Genomic DNA, 17,778 nt, shown 5'->3' on the forward strand with positions numbered 1-17,778 from the left:
AAGCTTTAAATAATGTAGGTTCTAGCCCTCAGTTCAGAAATGCATGTTTGAGCCTACTATTCTGGAAAATGTCCAAGCATGAATAATTTAAGGTTTAGGGGCTTGACTGTTTTTTCAATTCTCTCAGTCATGTGGGTAAAGTTGTACTTGGTATTCATGGGAAGCTTATTTGCTGAAGCAGTAATGTGTCCATGTTGAAAAAATTCACAACTTAGCATCACCGTGATGGAGAAGAGAGGGGTACATCCTAAGTGTAAGTCATCAAGATGATAAAGGGAAATCATTTTCCAAGAGCCACTCAGCACTCAAACAGAAAAGGTAACCATTCCTGCACTCCCACTTCGTATTATATGAAAGACTTAGGTTGTCTTTGGGAAGGCTGCCTCTACTTTTCTGAACCGAAAAGAGCAGGAGAATTACTTCTATTTCCTATGTGCCAGTGAGAACCCTGAAGACCTGCATAGATAATGATGTACTTCCTCTTTTACAACAAGTTTCAAGTATGAAAAGCTCCAGCCCCTGGCAGAGCAAGTTTCTCCACTTGTGCCTAACATGGCACAGTTTTTTGTCTTCTCATACTGCCAAGAGGAATGTCAGCCAATACCAATGATTGTATTTTTAAACATATTCCCATTTGCCTATTCAATATTTAAATTATTTAGGTGTTTCTTCCTTAAAAACCTAAATGTTACTTCAAAAGTGACTGAAGAGCCTAACATGTTGATCTCATGGGAAAGCCAGTGCTCAGAAAATTAGGAATGAAGCTGAAGTGCAGTAGTTATTCTGCACAGTCTCTCTGCACAAGCCTTGCTGGTGCATATGAAATACCAGCAACACACTCAGAAATTCAGCATGCTGTCTAACAGCATCCCCATGTACTCATCAAAACAATTGCCTTGCACTGAGAGGCTCTGCATCTTACTGGCTTTCTTGCTTTACCAGCCTTCTCTGAAGTTTCAGGTCCTAATGATTTTTGGAAATTTGGTCATCCAAAAAGCAGAAGGGCTTTTGACGTTTTTACCCCTGGACTACTGCCTCATTTTGCACAATTCAGAAGTTACTAGGATGACAACCTGCCTTCTAAGGCATGATCTGACACAAACTCAAGTACTGTCTGGGTCTGCACTATCAAATCCCAAGGTAAAAAGTAGAACAGTGTTATCAGAAATAAATTATTGGAGGGACATTTTTCACTATTGTTTCCTCTCACAGCCAAATGTAATCAACTATTCATTAAGCACAATAAAATATAGGGTCTTTGCAGCTTTTAATTAGCCTTTTGAAGAACAAAACAAGCTGTAGCTGAAAAACTGTCTTAATTCTTTTGGTGATAGGTTATTATCCCAATTGAAGATACACTTTAGTTCACTGATTTATATGGCAAGAAGCAGATGACAGAAAAGTTTGAAATTCAGACTTAGCAATGGGACATGAATCTAATGGGGAGTAAAAGGCAACTTGGAAGTATGTTGGAGAAATCTCAGAGGGAAGTAGAGAAGAGTCAAATATTATCAGTAAGAGGCATGAAACAACTTTTTTGCCAGTGGACTGACAATCACTGACATGTTCCCTGAGGAGTGATTCACTGCTCTCATTTGCCTTGCACTACTCAAAGTGCACTCTGAAAAGCAACTCTTATAGTAATTGTCTGTTCTATCAGTAAGCAGAAGACTAAATTATTTACGGCTTTTTCACCAGTTTATATCTGCAAGACTACATTTCAAGCACTAATTTACCTGGAAAATAAATACTGCTCCTGTCTCATTGCAGAAGATGGTCTCTGCCTAAACCTCTCATGCACTGATTCATGTAATCTTTGCCTCCCTTCAGATAAGTAAGTGCACATTCACCACTGATGAAATGGCCAGTCATTGCAACAGTTCTCGAGTCCTAGCTTTGATTACCACAAAATAGAACTGGCTAAAAGTATCAAGGTTTTTACTCCAAAACAAACTCTAAATTTCTAAAAACGTGTATTTCACTTTGGGAAATTTTTTTAGAATTTCCTGCAGTGGGAAAAAGAACAATTTGAAAACAGATAAAACTCCTTAGCTTATAGAGTCTCTGAATTCAGGCCCAATTCTGAACATATCAGGTCAGTGCAGCTTCAGGTTCCTAGCTCTTTGTTTCCCAAAACTTCTAGCTGTTATAGTCTGAAAGCTCTCAACGCTCAGTCAAATACATGAATTCTGAATACTTTCAGGTTTTTTGGCTGATATCTTTGAACTTGGGGAGCCTATAGGGTGAGACATCTCAAAAGACAATGTATCTGGAAGCTATCAGTTTCCTAGGTCCAGAGAAGTTAATATAGTAGTGGGTCTGTTTAGGAAGCATGGATTGCAAAAACCTAGACCACAGAGTCACAGATGAGTTTGCCAAAGGCAATTTACAGAGTAGAACAACCTAGAACTGTGGATCCAGCACCACAGAAGGCAAGGGGAGACAAATATACTTCCAGAGAAACCCTGTGTTTTGTCCAAAAGGTGCTAAAGCATTCTTAAATACTCTGCTTTCAACATCTGCTCCCAGTTAACCTCACTCTGGGACTTGGTCTGTCTTGCTAATTAAATGAGAACTCATGATCTTTACTTAAAAGCCTTCCCCAGTTCACACATTTTCCATTATTATTGACACTGCAAGCATTCCCCTTGATAACATCATGTGTGAAAGAACACCTCCTAGAACTTGACCTGATCACTCGGCTTGTGCTCTTTCCTCCTCTTCAGTATCTTTCACTTTTTAACCACACTGAGAACACTTCCAAGCAACCCCTTATATTTCATCTTGGTTACTGACGATGCATATTTTCTGGATATGATGGCATTTAAATTGCCAAGAAATATATTCAAAAGGAAAATTGGCTAAAACTAACTGCCAGCAGCTCTCACACCCATTTGAAATGAGAAACCCTCCAGCAACATTCAAGTGCTGGGGCTGAGCAAAGACTGCAACATCAGATTTATATAATCTAGATGCCATAAAGCCTAGATGATAGGAGCAGATTTTCTCTCCACTCAAAACGTTATTTAATTACTTATGCAAAGTAGAGCAGATCCAGGAGCAGAGAGCGTGTGCACTGCTCAGCCTTACAGTAATACACTGGCAGTAACAAACACCCTCTGATTATATAAAACTAGGAATCTTCCACGTTGGAGGGTGGTGCCATACCTTTAGAGACAGTCGTAGGCCTTAAATTTGGCTTTTGATGAAAAATGCAAGCAAGTATTTATTCCATACCAGAAGATAAATCAGGAAAATTTTTTGAACGGAAACAGCACTGTTAGAACCTGCCCTGGATTCACAATCCCTCACACCAAAGGCTCCCATCATCTTGGGGGAATCTAACAGTGCCAAGAACAGTCCAGTGAGAGATCCAGTGAACCTTGCTGTGCCAGTGCCAGTGTGTACACACGCTGCATGCAGTATCACAATAGCCCTCCTTGTTCTTCCTATGTCACTTAGCCGTGACCGTCACAGCACACAACCTTCCAATGCCATTCTAAGGCACTTGCCAGCAGGTACATTCTGATGCCAAGGTTTTTTTTGCTTCTGGGCACAACGGTGATGTGCAGAATACACAATAACAATTATCATTTGGTCCTGACTGTCAAGAAATTACCTGAACATTTCTTCTCCCTGATTGACTCAACTCTTTTATCAACCAGTGTCCAGCACCTGCTTGGCTAGTGCAGCTGATTGATTTGTTTGATGTTAACAGGTCCAGAGCAAGATCACATGTGTAACATTATTGATAGCAGTCGACAGACTTTTTTTAATTTCTTTTTTTTTTCTTTCAGGAAAAGCCCAGTATTTAATTAAAGCGGTGAGTTTAAAGTTTTAATTTTGGTGCTATCAGCAAGCCTCATATCTTAACAAAGAAAAAAAAACCTCTTGGAACACACAGCAAATATATTGTGAAGGTATTGATTTTTATTAGGCATCAGTAAATCCTCCATCAAACTCAGACACAGAGTAAAGAACAGCATTCAAAAACACAGAATAACGTAGTGTTCCCACTAAACCAGAAATCATTCCTGTGAGCTACGGACTAATTTCTTACAGGCAATGAGCTTACATCACAGTATTAATCAGATTTTTTGACTCAGTAATAAGGAATATAGTCTCATGGCAATGAAACTGAGGCAATGCCTGAAATGGTATCCTAGATTAAGCAAGTCTATGACCCTTAAAGTAGGGAAGGATCTAAAGCCTACCTTGAAAATAACCAAAACCTTAGTACAAAATATTTGCACTTTTCAAATATTGGTGGAAATTTTGTGCATGCACTGTTTATGCTAACAGTATAATTAATCACAGCAACTAAAAATCAGTATTCATTAAATTGGCATGGAAATCTGAAACAAGCTTTACAAATTTCAAAGTTGTTTGGAACAGTTGGAATTTCACCTTTTCAAAGACCTCCATCTATCTCTTAAAATGGAAGTAAAATTTCAACTGCAAACATCTCTCTAAATTCAGATGCTAGAAATATGACTCCAGAATGTTTTTAATATTTATGGCCCCACTTCTACTTATGAAACATGCTATAATTTTTAACAAAAAAATTGAAGTCAGAATATGCAGAACTACCCCACTGTATTACGAAAACTGCCATTACATTGGGCTTCTGAAAAATTAAGAATTTTAGATGGTGCCAATAATATAGAATTTTGTTTTTCATTATTCTAAGCATGTTGATCATCTGTGCACAACAGAAAATTGATATTTTTATAATCTAGACTAGATTTCATTCCGTATATCAAATTAGAACACATAACCCCAAATTTAAAGTCCAGATCTGTCTTTCTGCAAACCTTTTATTATGGCAGCCCTTCTTATTAATAAATATGCTTCCTGACAGCTTCATTGTTCACATTTAGTAATCTGTGGTATGTGCACAAATAAATGAAAGCCATACAAACATTCTAATTGTCCTTGAAACACATAAAACTAACAACAGTTAGTTAAATGAATTAACACAGGAGATCATCTTACCTGCCAGGGAGTAGACAAAACAGGGTGTAATAAGATGACAGATGAAGAACCAAATGGTTATCTTCTGTTCAGCCATTATCTCAAAAGGAATAGCGCACTGCAATACCATCCTTCAGAGAGCTAAAAATGCCTGTTACAAAGAAAGAAGAGAGCGTGAATAATTCTGACAATAGGCTTTATCTCATATCACATTTGGCCTGGCAGATTAGGTGACTAAACTGAATATTTAAGAGTTAATATAGGATAGAGTCTTTTGAATAATAAATTCATCATCGGAATTTCTGGATCAAATTAATGATCTCCATTATTCAGAGAGCACACTGTTTCAGAGTACTCAGATTTTCTGGTGATAGTAATAATATGGTAAATGTTAAAACCATAACATCCTTTTTTACACTTATCTTCCAGATTCTATCCTTCTTCATCTCAGTAAATACTACATTTCAATCCATTACTTCAAAGTCTGTAAAAAGACTACAGTGAAACTGAAGTACATTAATCTCTTTCAGAATTCAAGTATTTTGTCTACTGTATCATTATTTTAAACTTTAAATATACAATTAATGGTTCTCCACAAAGGCAGTTTTATTTTTTGTGAGTTTCCTTTTAAATGCTGAATACAATCATTACTGCAATGTTGTTTTCAAAGGTTTTTCTTTTCCATATGGGAGAAACTCTGCCTGTATATATACTAAAACCAAGCTAAAAAAGCATGCACCTTCTTTTCATTATTCTAAGATTTTATAACCATTTTTTTCAGAACACTCTGTAATATCTGTTACTACTTTCAATCAGAATATTTTGCTAGCTTTTTGTTTCTTGCTGGGGACTATTATCTATTTCTTTAGGGAAATGTGTCATCATGTTTTCAGTGTGCAATTCTCTGGGTTTTTTTGATGGATTTCTTGTCATGAATATATAAATGGATCCTTTACATCCATCACATCTTGTTCTTGCTTCTTGATTGGTTCTGTTAAGAACTTCACACAAAGTAAGGCTTCCAGCTTATCCTTGACAGAATATCATATCTCAGGCACATGCTGATATCATCCAGTCCTCTCAGTATATTCATTTTGTTACTATTTCAGTTAAAATACGCTTATACATACTTAAACACCCTTCAGTAACATGCATCCCAGAACATGGTGCATGCTAAAAAAGAAGACTTGTAGATGTGGCACTTAGGGACATTGTTTAGTGGTAGACTCAGGCAGTGCTGGGTTAGCAGCTGGACTCAATGCTCTAAAAAAGTCTTTTCCAACATAAATGATTTTATGATTCTAATATTGCATTGTCACTTTTTGCAAGGTGTAATCTCAATGCTCCTGCTTTCCAGCCTCCTGTGCCAGGAACTGATGACTGACAGTGACTTCCACCTTTTACCATGACTCTTGCCCTTTCCATGTCAAAATTTTTACTAAGCTTTTCATTTCCAAAATCCAAATGGTTTAGATTTTGCTTTGAAACTGCCCTGTTTCCCACCTCCAACACCAAGAAAGGGGCAATTTTAAATTACAAAGGACAAGTACAAACATAGTTGACTCCCTAAGTATGGCTGGGATAAATCCTGCCTTGTTACAGAGAGCCTCTCGTCTGAGCTGCTGCCAGATGTGCCTGCTGCAGTGTATGTGTCTCATGTCTCCCCTCGAGGTGCCTAGGAATGTGTCTTGGCCATTGGGGACTTTTACTTGTCCCTTCTTTCTCAAAATAATGCTAAGGCTGTTCATTTGAACATGCCTCAAACAGTGAACTTTCCTTATAACAGAGTTTCAAGAGTGTTTTCATAAATTCATAGTGCAGGAAAATGACAAGAAATATCACAAGAAAATCTTTTGGCTCAGAAATTACAGGACCTGTTGCATGTCACATTTTTTCCTTATTTTTTAGCAGATTAAATCCTTAATAAAAAGTTAAAAACTATGACCCTACAATTAGCTAGCTGTTATATGAAAAATGTTCTCAGCAAAACACAGACAAGAGTTAAAAAGTGATTCCCTAGAACTGAGATTTATTTAGAAATATTCCCTAGAAAAAGGCTCTTACATTGGCAACAAAAGCGTATGCTTACTGTAGCTGGATCTAAGGGGAAGAATTTATAAATAAATTTATAAACATCTTTACCTTCTCACTTCTGTTGGCACTAAAATTTCTTCAGACTGTCACACAAAGGACATCCACAACTATTTCAGGCATCTACGCTGACCAAGGTATGAACTACTGTGTGTGTATGATTCACCCAGAAGACAGTGGTAGGTCAGATCAAGAAATAACTTTGTATACTTTTCCAGCAGCCATGCCCTGGCTATGACATCCTTGTGATATGACACTGCCTTGCCTGAAACATTTGTTTCCAAATGACATGAGTAAAATTGCATAGTTATGCTGAAATAATGCACATAATTAAAGAGCGAAGAAACAGGAGCTCTTTTGGGAACAATGGTAATTACACAGCAGCTTATGGTGATAATAACTGTGTTCAAGCATATTGATAGACGAGACTGTTAAGAGCACTGTGTTCTCTGACGTTACAGTCATAGATGGAAGATCCCTCCTCCCTCTCTTTAGCAGAATTTAGGTTCGATTTTGGAAAGATACAATGTCCTCTAGCTCTCCAAAAATCCCTTTTTGCTGGCTCAGAAAAAAAATGGTTTGAACAATGGTTCCAATTACAGTAAATAAAAATTGTGTCAGAAAATGCTATAAATACCTCATTTTATTCAGAGACAAAACTATCCACCCTGCCAGGATTGAAATCCTTTCCCTACTCTCACTTGTTTCGGCTGAGTGGGTTCTGTATATAGAGCACAGCCATCCCTTCTGATTCATCTCAGCTTGTGGGTGAGAAGCTGTTTCACATCGCTCTGCTGAATTTTGGCAGAAATGCCTGCTATGAGATGAGACAGCACGCAGGTTATCGCTCTAAGTGTGAGCTGCTATGGCTGTGCAGTGTTACCACCCAGCCACCCAAGGAGCCGTCCCGGCCTATCTGAGGTAGCAGCACTGGTGCCAGAGGCAGCACCGTGGGCTGCAGTGCTCAGGCAGCACAATCTACTGCCTCTTTCACATTATAGCTCTCAACCTTTTATCTTTGCAGAGTGAGAAGGATATTGCTGCCTCAGTAAAAATCATTCCCAGACAAAAAACCAGCCAAGTCGCTTTTCTCCTCTGAAAAAGCAGAGTGACTACATACCTACACATTATTCCTTCAGTCTGCACAGTACACGATCCTTCTTTTTCCAAACAAAGCACCACAATTTTAGCAACAAGTGAGACATTTAAAAAATATATAATAGGATGAGCAGGCATTTAACTGCAACCATGTCATGTTTAATTACTATCCAATGCTAACTAACACACTTAGGTCCATTTTGACTGTTCAGTTTCCCAAAAGAGCCAGTCACCACTACAGACCCTTTGCCTTGCTAAATTCAAAAAAACAACATCTGGTGAGCTGTCTGGAGTGCAATCCTCCCAAAGGAGGTGGAGAAAACTGGGGCATTGGCTGCTGACTGGGAAGCACGTTCAGTTTTGAACACAGGGACCTGCCAGGGTGCTTCTGGAGGGTTGCAGTGTCTCGTGATGCTTCATTAGAATGAGAGGTGTTCCCAGGACACAAGGGTAAACCTGTCTCTTTATACTATCCAATTGTTGGGATTTTTTAATCTCTCAAAATGCACTTTAGGAAAATGTCTACATTTTCTGGCATATCCTGTGTGGCTTTCTTCAGATCTTCAGTGCACTTTGGCATTTATTAAGGAGAAAAAGACACCTATTTTACAGCTATGGAAGCAGACAGTGTTTTCCATCACCTCCCTGTTAAATCCAAACGTGCAGATGACATCGTTTTGCAAGGGCATAAAGCATTTATAGGGCAGACAAAAAGAAATTACAAACAGCAGGTAATTGAAGTCAGTTGAATAAAGATTTTTAAGATCAAAAGCAGTAAAAATAAGGTACATAATCTACCAGATTTGAAATCAAGAAGGGATAGGGATAGACAAGGGAAAGCAGAGCAACAGTGGGGGATGTTGAATGGGTGAAGAGGAGGCAAAGAAAAGATCTCAACACTACAGAGGGAAGGGATGTAATGTGAGACATGTAAGTGAAGTGTGGGAAAATGGAAGCAATAAACCAACCCAAAAGGGTAGGTAGAAAGAAAGGCAGAGAGGGAAAGCAAAGGAGATGTAGGCAGATAAAGGTGTATGAGAATTACCAGTTGCCTGTCAGTAAATCTCAACATTTACCATGGAAGAGCTTTCCTGAACTTCACCTGCCAAGGCTTTCAGAGTGGGAGCAGCGTGATTACTGCATCAGCCCTTGACATCCACTCAGGGCTCGAGTCAGGAACCCCAAGTGCTGATGGGGAAGAGAGGGGGCAAAAGAAAGTGTTTGGGAGCTCTGGCATAGTACACTTAGCTAGGAGAGGTAAATCAAGATGCTTGTTGTGATCCCCATTTCCTGGTATATTATGATAATTATAGACATTCAAGTTTTAGAATTGGTAGAGATTCCATCCAGATTAAACTATAAATAGATACAACAATCTAGAAGAATTCTGTGGTTCTCTACCCTTTTTCAAAACATGAATATATATAATTGCAATAATTCACTAGCAAATTAACACAGTGGCAAGTTATAATCAAAGTCTTTTAGGAGTCACACAATACTTCAGCCTAATCAGTGTTTTGTATTTGTTTTTACTTCAGACTCTTTCAGTGATTTTCGTAAGCATGTAATTGCTCCTCATCTTTATTTTCTTAACAGAGCTGGCATTTTCTCCTATGGTAAGTAACTCCTCACAAATCTTATTAGTTGCTCAGTATGTAGAATCACCATGAAACTTTTTAATTAAAAAAAATAATTATGTATATTGCATATTATTTATTGTATCACTCTTTGTCCTTTTCTGCTATTTTGGCCTTTGCAAATTAATTTTGTAATCAATGAACGAGTTTTGACAATCTAGGTAAAAACATGCCATTAAAAAGGGCACTGAATCTTGTTTGTAAGTCTGGTTTCTGAGCCATCACCCACAATCCAATTTACTCCTGAAGCCATTACGTTAGCCACTAGCAATTACTAGCTTTCTCTATTACTGGAAAAGTGGTGACAGTCAAGTTCCTTGCCACTACACAGATTTGTCTCATTCCAGTAAGTGTGGGATTGCTGTGAGCAGAGTTCCAAGCCAGCCCTGCTCTTACAGCACTGCTGCATCTACGGAAGATTTTATGTGTTGGCTGGCTCTCACTTAGAGTCCAAAAGTGACTTTAGTTCCCTTCATAAAGGCTCATAGAAACACTTCAATTCCTTATGATTTCTATAATTATAATCTTCATTTTTGACAGATTTGTTCAAGTGGAAATGGAATCTCAAGTCTACTGCTCACAATACTGCCCACTCGCCCAAACAGTCCATCACCAACAGTCATGCTTCTAATATTTTCCACTTCATCCTATATAGAGAATACAGCTATACTCTCCACATGAATGAAATCCAGCTAAAAAGCACATCAATTTGATAGCCCATAAATAAGATACTCTTCTTGAAAAGAATTTACAATTTCAAGGACAATATGCAATGACATAACAAAGAAGCACAAAGTTGGAGCAAAGTGCAGTCTAATTCCTCCCCTCCAATAACTCAACTTTTTTAAACTGCTTACAGGTGCTAAATAACCAATAATAAAAAGAAACCCAAAACTCAGAATCAGTTTATTAATATATTTTAACAGGCTAAATTAGCTAGTGATTCTCTCACTACTGGATAACTCCACCAGTTCTGTAATTTTGCTTAATAAACATTGACTTGGAAATACAAAGAACTAGTATCTTGGAGGTGATCTGGAATTTAATTCCATCTGGAATTAAATCTGGACAAGGATGCCAGGAAAGACAAGAAGGGCATCTTCAACTACACCAATATCAAAAGGAAAACAAAGGATAATGTGGGCCTGTTGCTAAAGGGAGGGGAAACAGTGGTTACAAGAGGATGCTCTGAGAGAGCTGATGGAATACCCTAACAAGGCTGCTTGGAATTATCTTTGAAAGGCTGTGGTGATCAGAAAAGGTTCTTGAGGACTAGAAGAAAGCAAAGGCCACCCTAGTCTTCAAAAAAGTCAGCCTCACCTCAATCCTAAGAAAGCTGATGTAGTGCCTCATTCTCGAGGCCATCTCTATCCACATAGATGACAAGAAGGCGATCAAGAGTAGGCGACACAGATTCCCTAAAAGTAAATCATGCTTGACCAACCTCATTGCCTTCTACAATAAAACAAACACCTGGAGGAATGAGGGGAGAGCAGTGGATATTTTCTAACTCGACTTCAGCAAGGCCTTCAACAGTGCGTTGCACAAAATCCTCATAGGAAAACTCTGGAAGTGTGGGCTGGATCAGTGGACAGCAAGATGGATTGAGAACTGGCTGAATGGCAGATCCCATAGTGCCATAATAAGTGACAAAGGGTTTAGCTGGACTCCTGTCACTAGTGGTGTCCCCCAAGGTTCAGTACTGGGCCCAGTATGGTTTAACTTATTCATTAATGACTTGGATGAAGATGCATCGTCAATAAGTTCACCGACAACACAAACCTGACAGGAGGGATGACACCCCAGAGTGCTGTGAGCCCTTCAGAAGGGCCTCAGCAGGCTGGAGAGATGGACAGAGAAGAATTGTCTGAAATTCAAAGAAGGCAAATGCAGGTTCTTGCACTTGAGGAAGAATGCACCAACACAGGCTGTATCATCCTTCCCATTTTCATTATTTCTCTCTGGTTTGTCTCTGTTATTTTGTCCTCATAGTTCACGCAACTAATAATATGTCTTATTTTTCTTATTTGCATCCACAGATTCATTACGAACCAATACTAATTCTCTTCCCTACAAGGGCCTTAGAGCAGTCACACATCTCTCTCAGCCTGCAGTTAACCAACACCTCTGTAATGAAGTGTCATCTGGTAGTACTATTACAAACATATATTTCCAGGAACATTAGGCATCTTCTAAATTGTGGTAAGCTCAACAACTCAGCTTTACTATTAATTATTAATACAGTTTAGTTACTTTTCTTAAGTCAGCTGCAAAAACATTTTGAAATACTTTCAGATCATGAAGTGTCGCTTAGTGGTACTTAAGCATTGTCTAATCATCACGTCAACAACAAAGGGTCAGACAGACAGTCCCTATCCACACTTTTTGCTCTATCAGCAACTGGTTGCTCTTTCTTCTAACGTAATATATAAGAAAAAGAGCACTTACTACTGTCATAACTCACAGGCATTACTCACTTTTCTGAAAGCTTGCTGTAAGGGCTTTGCTGCTTGAAGACTGCCTGGTAAAATATTTCAGCAGCAAAAATCAATAAACCTCCTGCCAAGTCCTGAGCATCCCACAGAACAGCATACTACTCTGTTCCCACATGTACAAGTAGCTTCCACTTGTGTCTTAAAGACTAAGCAGTTTAAATTTGACTCCAAGGTGACCAAACATACCCGTCTCTAAAATCAGCATGAAAAAACATCAGCCATTAATATGAATAAATATCCATTATTAAAACTGGGTATTCCTTCATGATAACACGGATTTTTAGGTTACTTTGGACAATAACTTTTAAGGGACAAAACACATTAACTTCTTCAGAAAAATTAAGTGTATAGTTGTTGTTATCTTTTGGAGCTTTAAAATTTGTTGGAAGTTTATAAAAGGAAACGTACTAATCAGAACATCATCTTGAAATTAAATCTTAAAGAGATCCATTTCTAAGAAAAAAACAATCAATTTATGTTTCAGAGAAACGAAATGAAGACTGTAAGAAAATCTTTATCATGCTCTTGGCATTTTCATTTGATTTTCACATTTTCTTGAACTTAGTAATACCTTTTTATTCATCAGTAAATGCAGATATGGGAATGAATAATGTATATTCAATAAGTTCACAGCAGATGTATTTATATATATACAAGTTTAACAGTTTATCCATATAACCTGTAACTCAGGATACCCTATAACATACTTCCTATTGTACAGCCAAAGACAAGCTCAGTGGGAGATTTCATCTTCGAACTGCATGTTTCCTAGCAACTCTATTTGAAATCAGAGTAGCATTTTTTAAATTTACATCAATCACTTGGAACTGTTGAGAACACTTAAAACATCTCTTTCATCCTATGAATAAACAGTTCGAATCAGACTAGCAGCTGCAAAAAGGAGAAAAAAGGAAAATCAATTCAATGTTTACTAGAACTTGCTGGTAGATTTTGGAACAATATATTATTTGTGCCTTTTGGTTTTAAGCTTACACATTTCCAAATAGAAGTTGACCAATGGTGAGACCCATTGGCGTTTTTTATAGGTTTGAGCCGCCACCACCATTTCAAAGACCCTCTATGTTTTAAAGACTACTTTTCAAGGATACATACTCATAAGGCAAGCTTCTGTACTCTGAAGATTTCAGCAGATAAGTAAGGGTTTCATTCTACTGGTTTAATGACCTACGACTAGAGCACTGCTTCTGTAGTCTTCACATTTTTTGGGGAGAAAGAAAAGAAAAAACCAATTTTTTTGAAAACTAGTTTCTTGCCTCCTAAGTGTCAGTTGATACTTTTCATACATGTGTTCCCCATCAATGCCAGTAGACCCTCAGAGGCACACAGCATGCACAGAAATCTCTCTTAACACTTAGCCAGCAAGGAGGGACACAAGGACACATATCATCAGAACAGCCTTTGGAAATCCCTGTGCCAAAACCACTGCACCTGACATAAGGAATCATATTTTCCCAATGCTACTCAGAATCTTGGTCTCATGACTGCACTTAGATTAAATCAAGGTGGATTAAGGAAGAAAATAGGCAGGAAAATGGATAGACAAGGGGACAAAAGGGCCTGATTGTGACTCTTCTGGCTGAGCAGTCTGTACCCTGTGTGCATGGATGTGGATGGAGGCACAGGTGCCCACCACTGGTGTGAGACTGTGAGCCCAGGTCCCTGTGGTGGCAGCAGCAGGAGAAAACAGAATGTGTCAGAGGTCTGAGTGGTGGCAACTGGACAAGGGGCCATAGGTTACAGGGATACATGTATCCAGGGTGCCAGCAGCTATGGAAGGTGATTAGATATGTTGTTGTGGGTGTGAATTCCCGTGTGGGATTGCCAGCAGCCATCAAATAGCGAGCAATTACAGTAAGAGGCTTGGGAGCAGGTACTGCTGCTGCTGCCAGCAGCTGGGGATAGCTGGGCATCCAGGCCCAGGTCCCAGGCAGGCTGGGTGCCTACAGCCAGCTGCGGCAGGGAGGGGTCCACGCGTGTACGCACACAAGCTTTCCACTAACGGGATCCATCCCAGTCAGTCAGACAGCCTGAGGCTCTTGGGGCTGTTTCTGTTGGTGACTCTGCTGCTGTAGGTGGCCAGCCACACACAGAGCTGTGCATGCACTGGGAACTGCTGGCATCACTGCAGGCTCTCATGGGCATAGGGAGCTGCTGCAGGCTCACCTCGCCCAGGCAACCAGATCTGGCAATGTCCCCAAAACAGCCAGAAAGTTCAATGAAATGCATCTGATGCTGAATTCCTACAACGATGTGAAAGATAAGCTCATGAGAGTGTGATTTATCTTTGTAATGCAATACATTTGAAAATGCCAGTATTTTACCTCTGAAATACAACAACATCTGTATATAAAGTATGAAAATTATATTATAAAAACTGTGACTAATCAGTTCAACATCTGAGTGCAGAGAACTATGTAAGATCACTTCTAAGCATTAACAAGCCTCTAAATAAAACCAAAAGAGAGAAAAGTTTGATTTTATATATGCAAAACATTCTGCTTTGCTTTTTACACTTAAATATCAATAAAAAAACACCCAAACAAATAAAAAACCCAGAGAGATATATGAAAGCCAAAAGCCTGACCTACAGACATGTCTCCAAATATTTAAGTATAGAATGAACACATACAGCAAAATCACAAGAGGCAGTCACCAATTTGAAGGAATGAAGCCTACAAAACTTCATTTTAGGGATCTTGTTCCAGGTTTCGTATTTTGGTGTCAAAAGATATATTTTGTTATGTAAGTAAGTACAGCTTAGGCACATCAGCCACAAAAAAAGACATTTCCCTTTTGTTATCAAAGTTGCATTAGTAAGTCCACTTCAGCTGACTAATTTCAAATATTAAAAATGTTTTAGTTGATAACTATTCTGTTGAACATAACATATGAGTGTATTCTCTCACAGATGCTATTTCACTGTGGTGGTAAGTCAAGAAATCAAAATAACCTTCTCACTTAAAAGGTCGTGATTGCAAAGACATTCTGTCACATCTTGCAGCGACTCCATGTTTTTCCAAGCAATGGAATAGAGTCCCTACAGACTTCATTAAACTACTGCCTACAGGTCCTGCACAGCTAATCTGTATTTACTGCATTTCTGACATGGACCCGACATGGCCTCCAGCACAGGGGCTTTCCCTCTTTAGGAGCTTCTGACCAAACAGGTATAATGAAAACTGCAGTAAATTATATCTGCTTTTAAAGAGATAATCCTTTCAAAATAGGAATCCTACCTGTTCTGAATAATAAGTCTGATTTGAAAGTATGAGATGCAGTATGTAGCAGTGTTAGAGTTCTGTGCTTACTACTCTTGTTTTTCAGCACTGAAGAGAGTTCAAACATACGTCTGTAGTCTTTGCTTAGTAAAACTTGGAAAGACAGTGAATATGCACTGAAATTTTATTCATTTTCCCTATTATGACCTAAAGTTTTCAAAGAGCAGTACTTCCTAATTCTGGATTTCCAACTTCTGAATAAAAGAATAGAATTATTATTATATTTTATTTTTTCAAATTATTTAGGTTTATTTGAGGGTTGTATATGACCAAAACTGGTCAACAAGCAAGGTTGGTCATTCAAACTGTACTGTTAAGTATTCACACAATATTAACTGTTCTGATTTTTCATTGTCTGGTATCACAACTGAAGGGCAATAAACCTATTATCTAAGAAAAGGAAAAGCACATAATCACCTGCAGACATTGTTCTACCCAGTAAGAGCAAAGTAATCGGCATATATTCTAATATCTCTGGTGGTATGCTAGTGGATCTACAAATTAGGAACATCCACACCTTAATGTCTTTCAATGAAACAAATTATAGGTGCTTTAATCCATTAACTTTTACACATACTTTCTATCACATCTGCCTTTGTCCTTCTTCCTTGACCTTTTCCCCACAGTGCTCAGCTTTTCTTAATTGATCTAATTTAAATGGAGAGGCATGTAAGGTACTTTTCACATTCAATTTATCTGTAAAAAATTTTGATAAAATTACACCCAGATGTACAGCTGAAATGACAAGAGAACAGACAAAATGTTACTCAGAGTAACCAACACCAGAAATTAAATAGCATCATTACCTTCACTGGCATCTCTGTGCTTTTATACTGATGGAGATATGACAGTAGTTTAGTATGTGTAAGAGTATTTTAAAAGGCTATATGAAGGATGATGCTATTTGTAACTACCCAGAACTGCTGTATATCACATTCTGGGATCTGCTAATGCATCTGCCAAATGCCATTTAGTATTTCCATTTCTCAAAATATTACAATTACACCTTTTAAATGTAGAATGTTTGTTCTGTAACATTCTGAGAACTTTGTGGGTATTCGCCTTCATTTGGTAAAAATATTTTACAATTTTCATTACAGTACCAGTATGAAAAAAATCTTCTAGTGGAGAACATGACTACATAATATTTGATATACACAAACTAATCAGGCATTTTGCATCACAGTTTTATATATAACCTTTTTCTTCTAATAAACACAGTAGCTCTAGGTCACAGCACAGATAGCTTCTGTGCTGATGGTATAACAGAAAATCCTTTTGTAAGACACTGAAACTTGACAATAAGTCAGTTTTACCTTAGATGTGCCATTTTACATTACTGTTTGCTTTGGTAATTTATTTTAATGCTGCAATCTGGCTTTCTTTTTATAGCAAACACAGAAATGCAAGGGCAATTTTGAAGAGCTAAAATTTCAGTATTTGTGATCTATCACAGGATCTCAAGTCCAAACTTTTGCAGATCATTCTTTGGACTGTTCAGCAGAAACTTGGCAACAAGAGGAGCATGCGGTCCTTGTCAGTATGGTGTATTGGCACTGAAGGGTTTAGGTAGAAGCACAGTGAAACAAAGGAAATAACATGATGGTTTAGGACCTCAGGACCAAGGTTAAGGTCTCTATGGGAATAAAGTGTTACGAGATTTTCATGAAAAGATGAGCTTCAGAAGACATGCAGCAAGCTTCACTCCAGGAGGCACAAGATCCCCTAACAGAGCACATACCAAAGACAGCTTTAAGACCTTCCCCAACAATGAAGTTTCCTTCCAGCTTTTTCCTATACTATAGCATTGCAGTACACATTTTCTTAGTATGAGCAGACAACTCAATTGTTTATAGGCTGAATCCAAAGGGATATTTATCGTGGATGGAAGAAAACAAACAAAAATCCAAGCATCAGCAATAAATTTCAAAATAATGTACATGAATATACTCCTTCATTATTCATGAGAATTGAAGAAATGCTAGATTTTTCCTGGTTTACATGGACAAACTCCCCTTTGACTACTATAACATGTTCAAGAACAGATTTTTTGATACAGACAAAAAGAAAAACTCTCTTCATCTCTACTCTCATATTTGCCACTTGAGATTACAGTTGAGGAGATTATTTAAGACACCCTGCTATATTCTTCAGTCAATTCTGCGACTTCATACTTGTCCACAA

General features: G+C 38.2%; 1 protein-coding gene across 1 annotated transcript in view; it reads right to left on the reverse strand.

The window, feature by feature from the left end:
* The window catches only part of CNTN1 (contactin 1), a gene marked incomplete at both ends in the record, with an annotated part of 130,038 nt that overhangs the window by 72,550 nt on the left and 39,710 nt on the right, over window positions 1-17,778 (reverse strand). The window contains 2 exon segments of the mRNA XM_082280428.1: window positions 4,996-5,107; window positions 5,111-5,125. Coding sequence (XP_082136554.1) covers window positions 4,996-5,107; window positions 5,111-5,125 — 127 coding nt within the window.

This window comes from Coloeus monedula, assembly GCF_965178545.1.
Source record: "Coloeus monedula genome assembly, chromosome: 4".
Classification (NCBI taxonomy): Eukaryota; Metazoa; Chordata; class Aves; order Passeriformes; family Corvidae; genus Coloeus; species Coloeus monedula.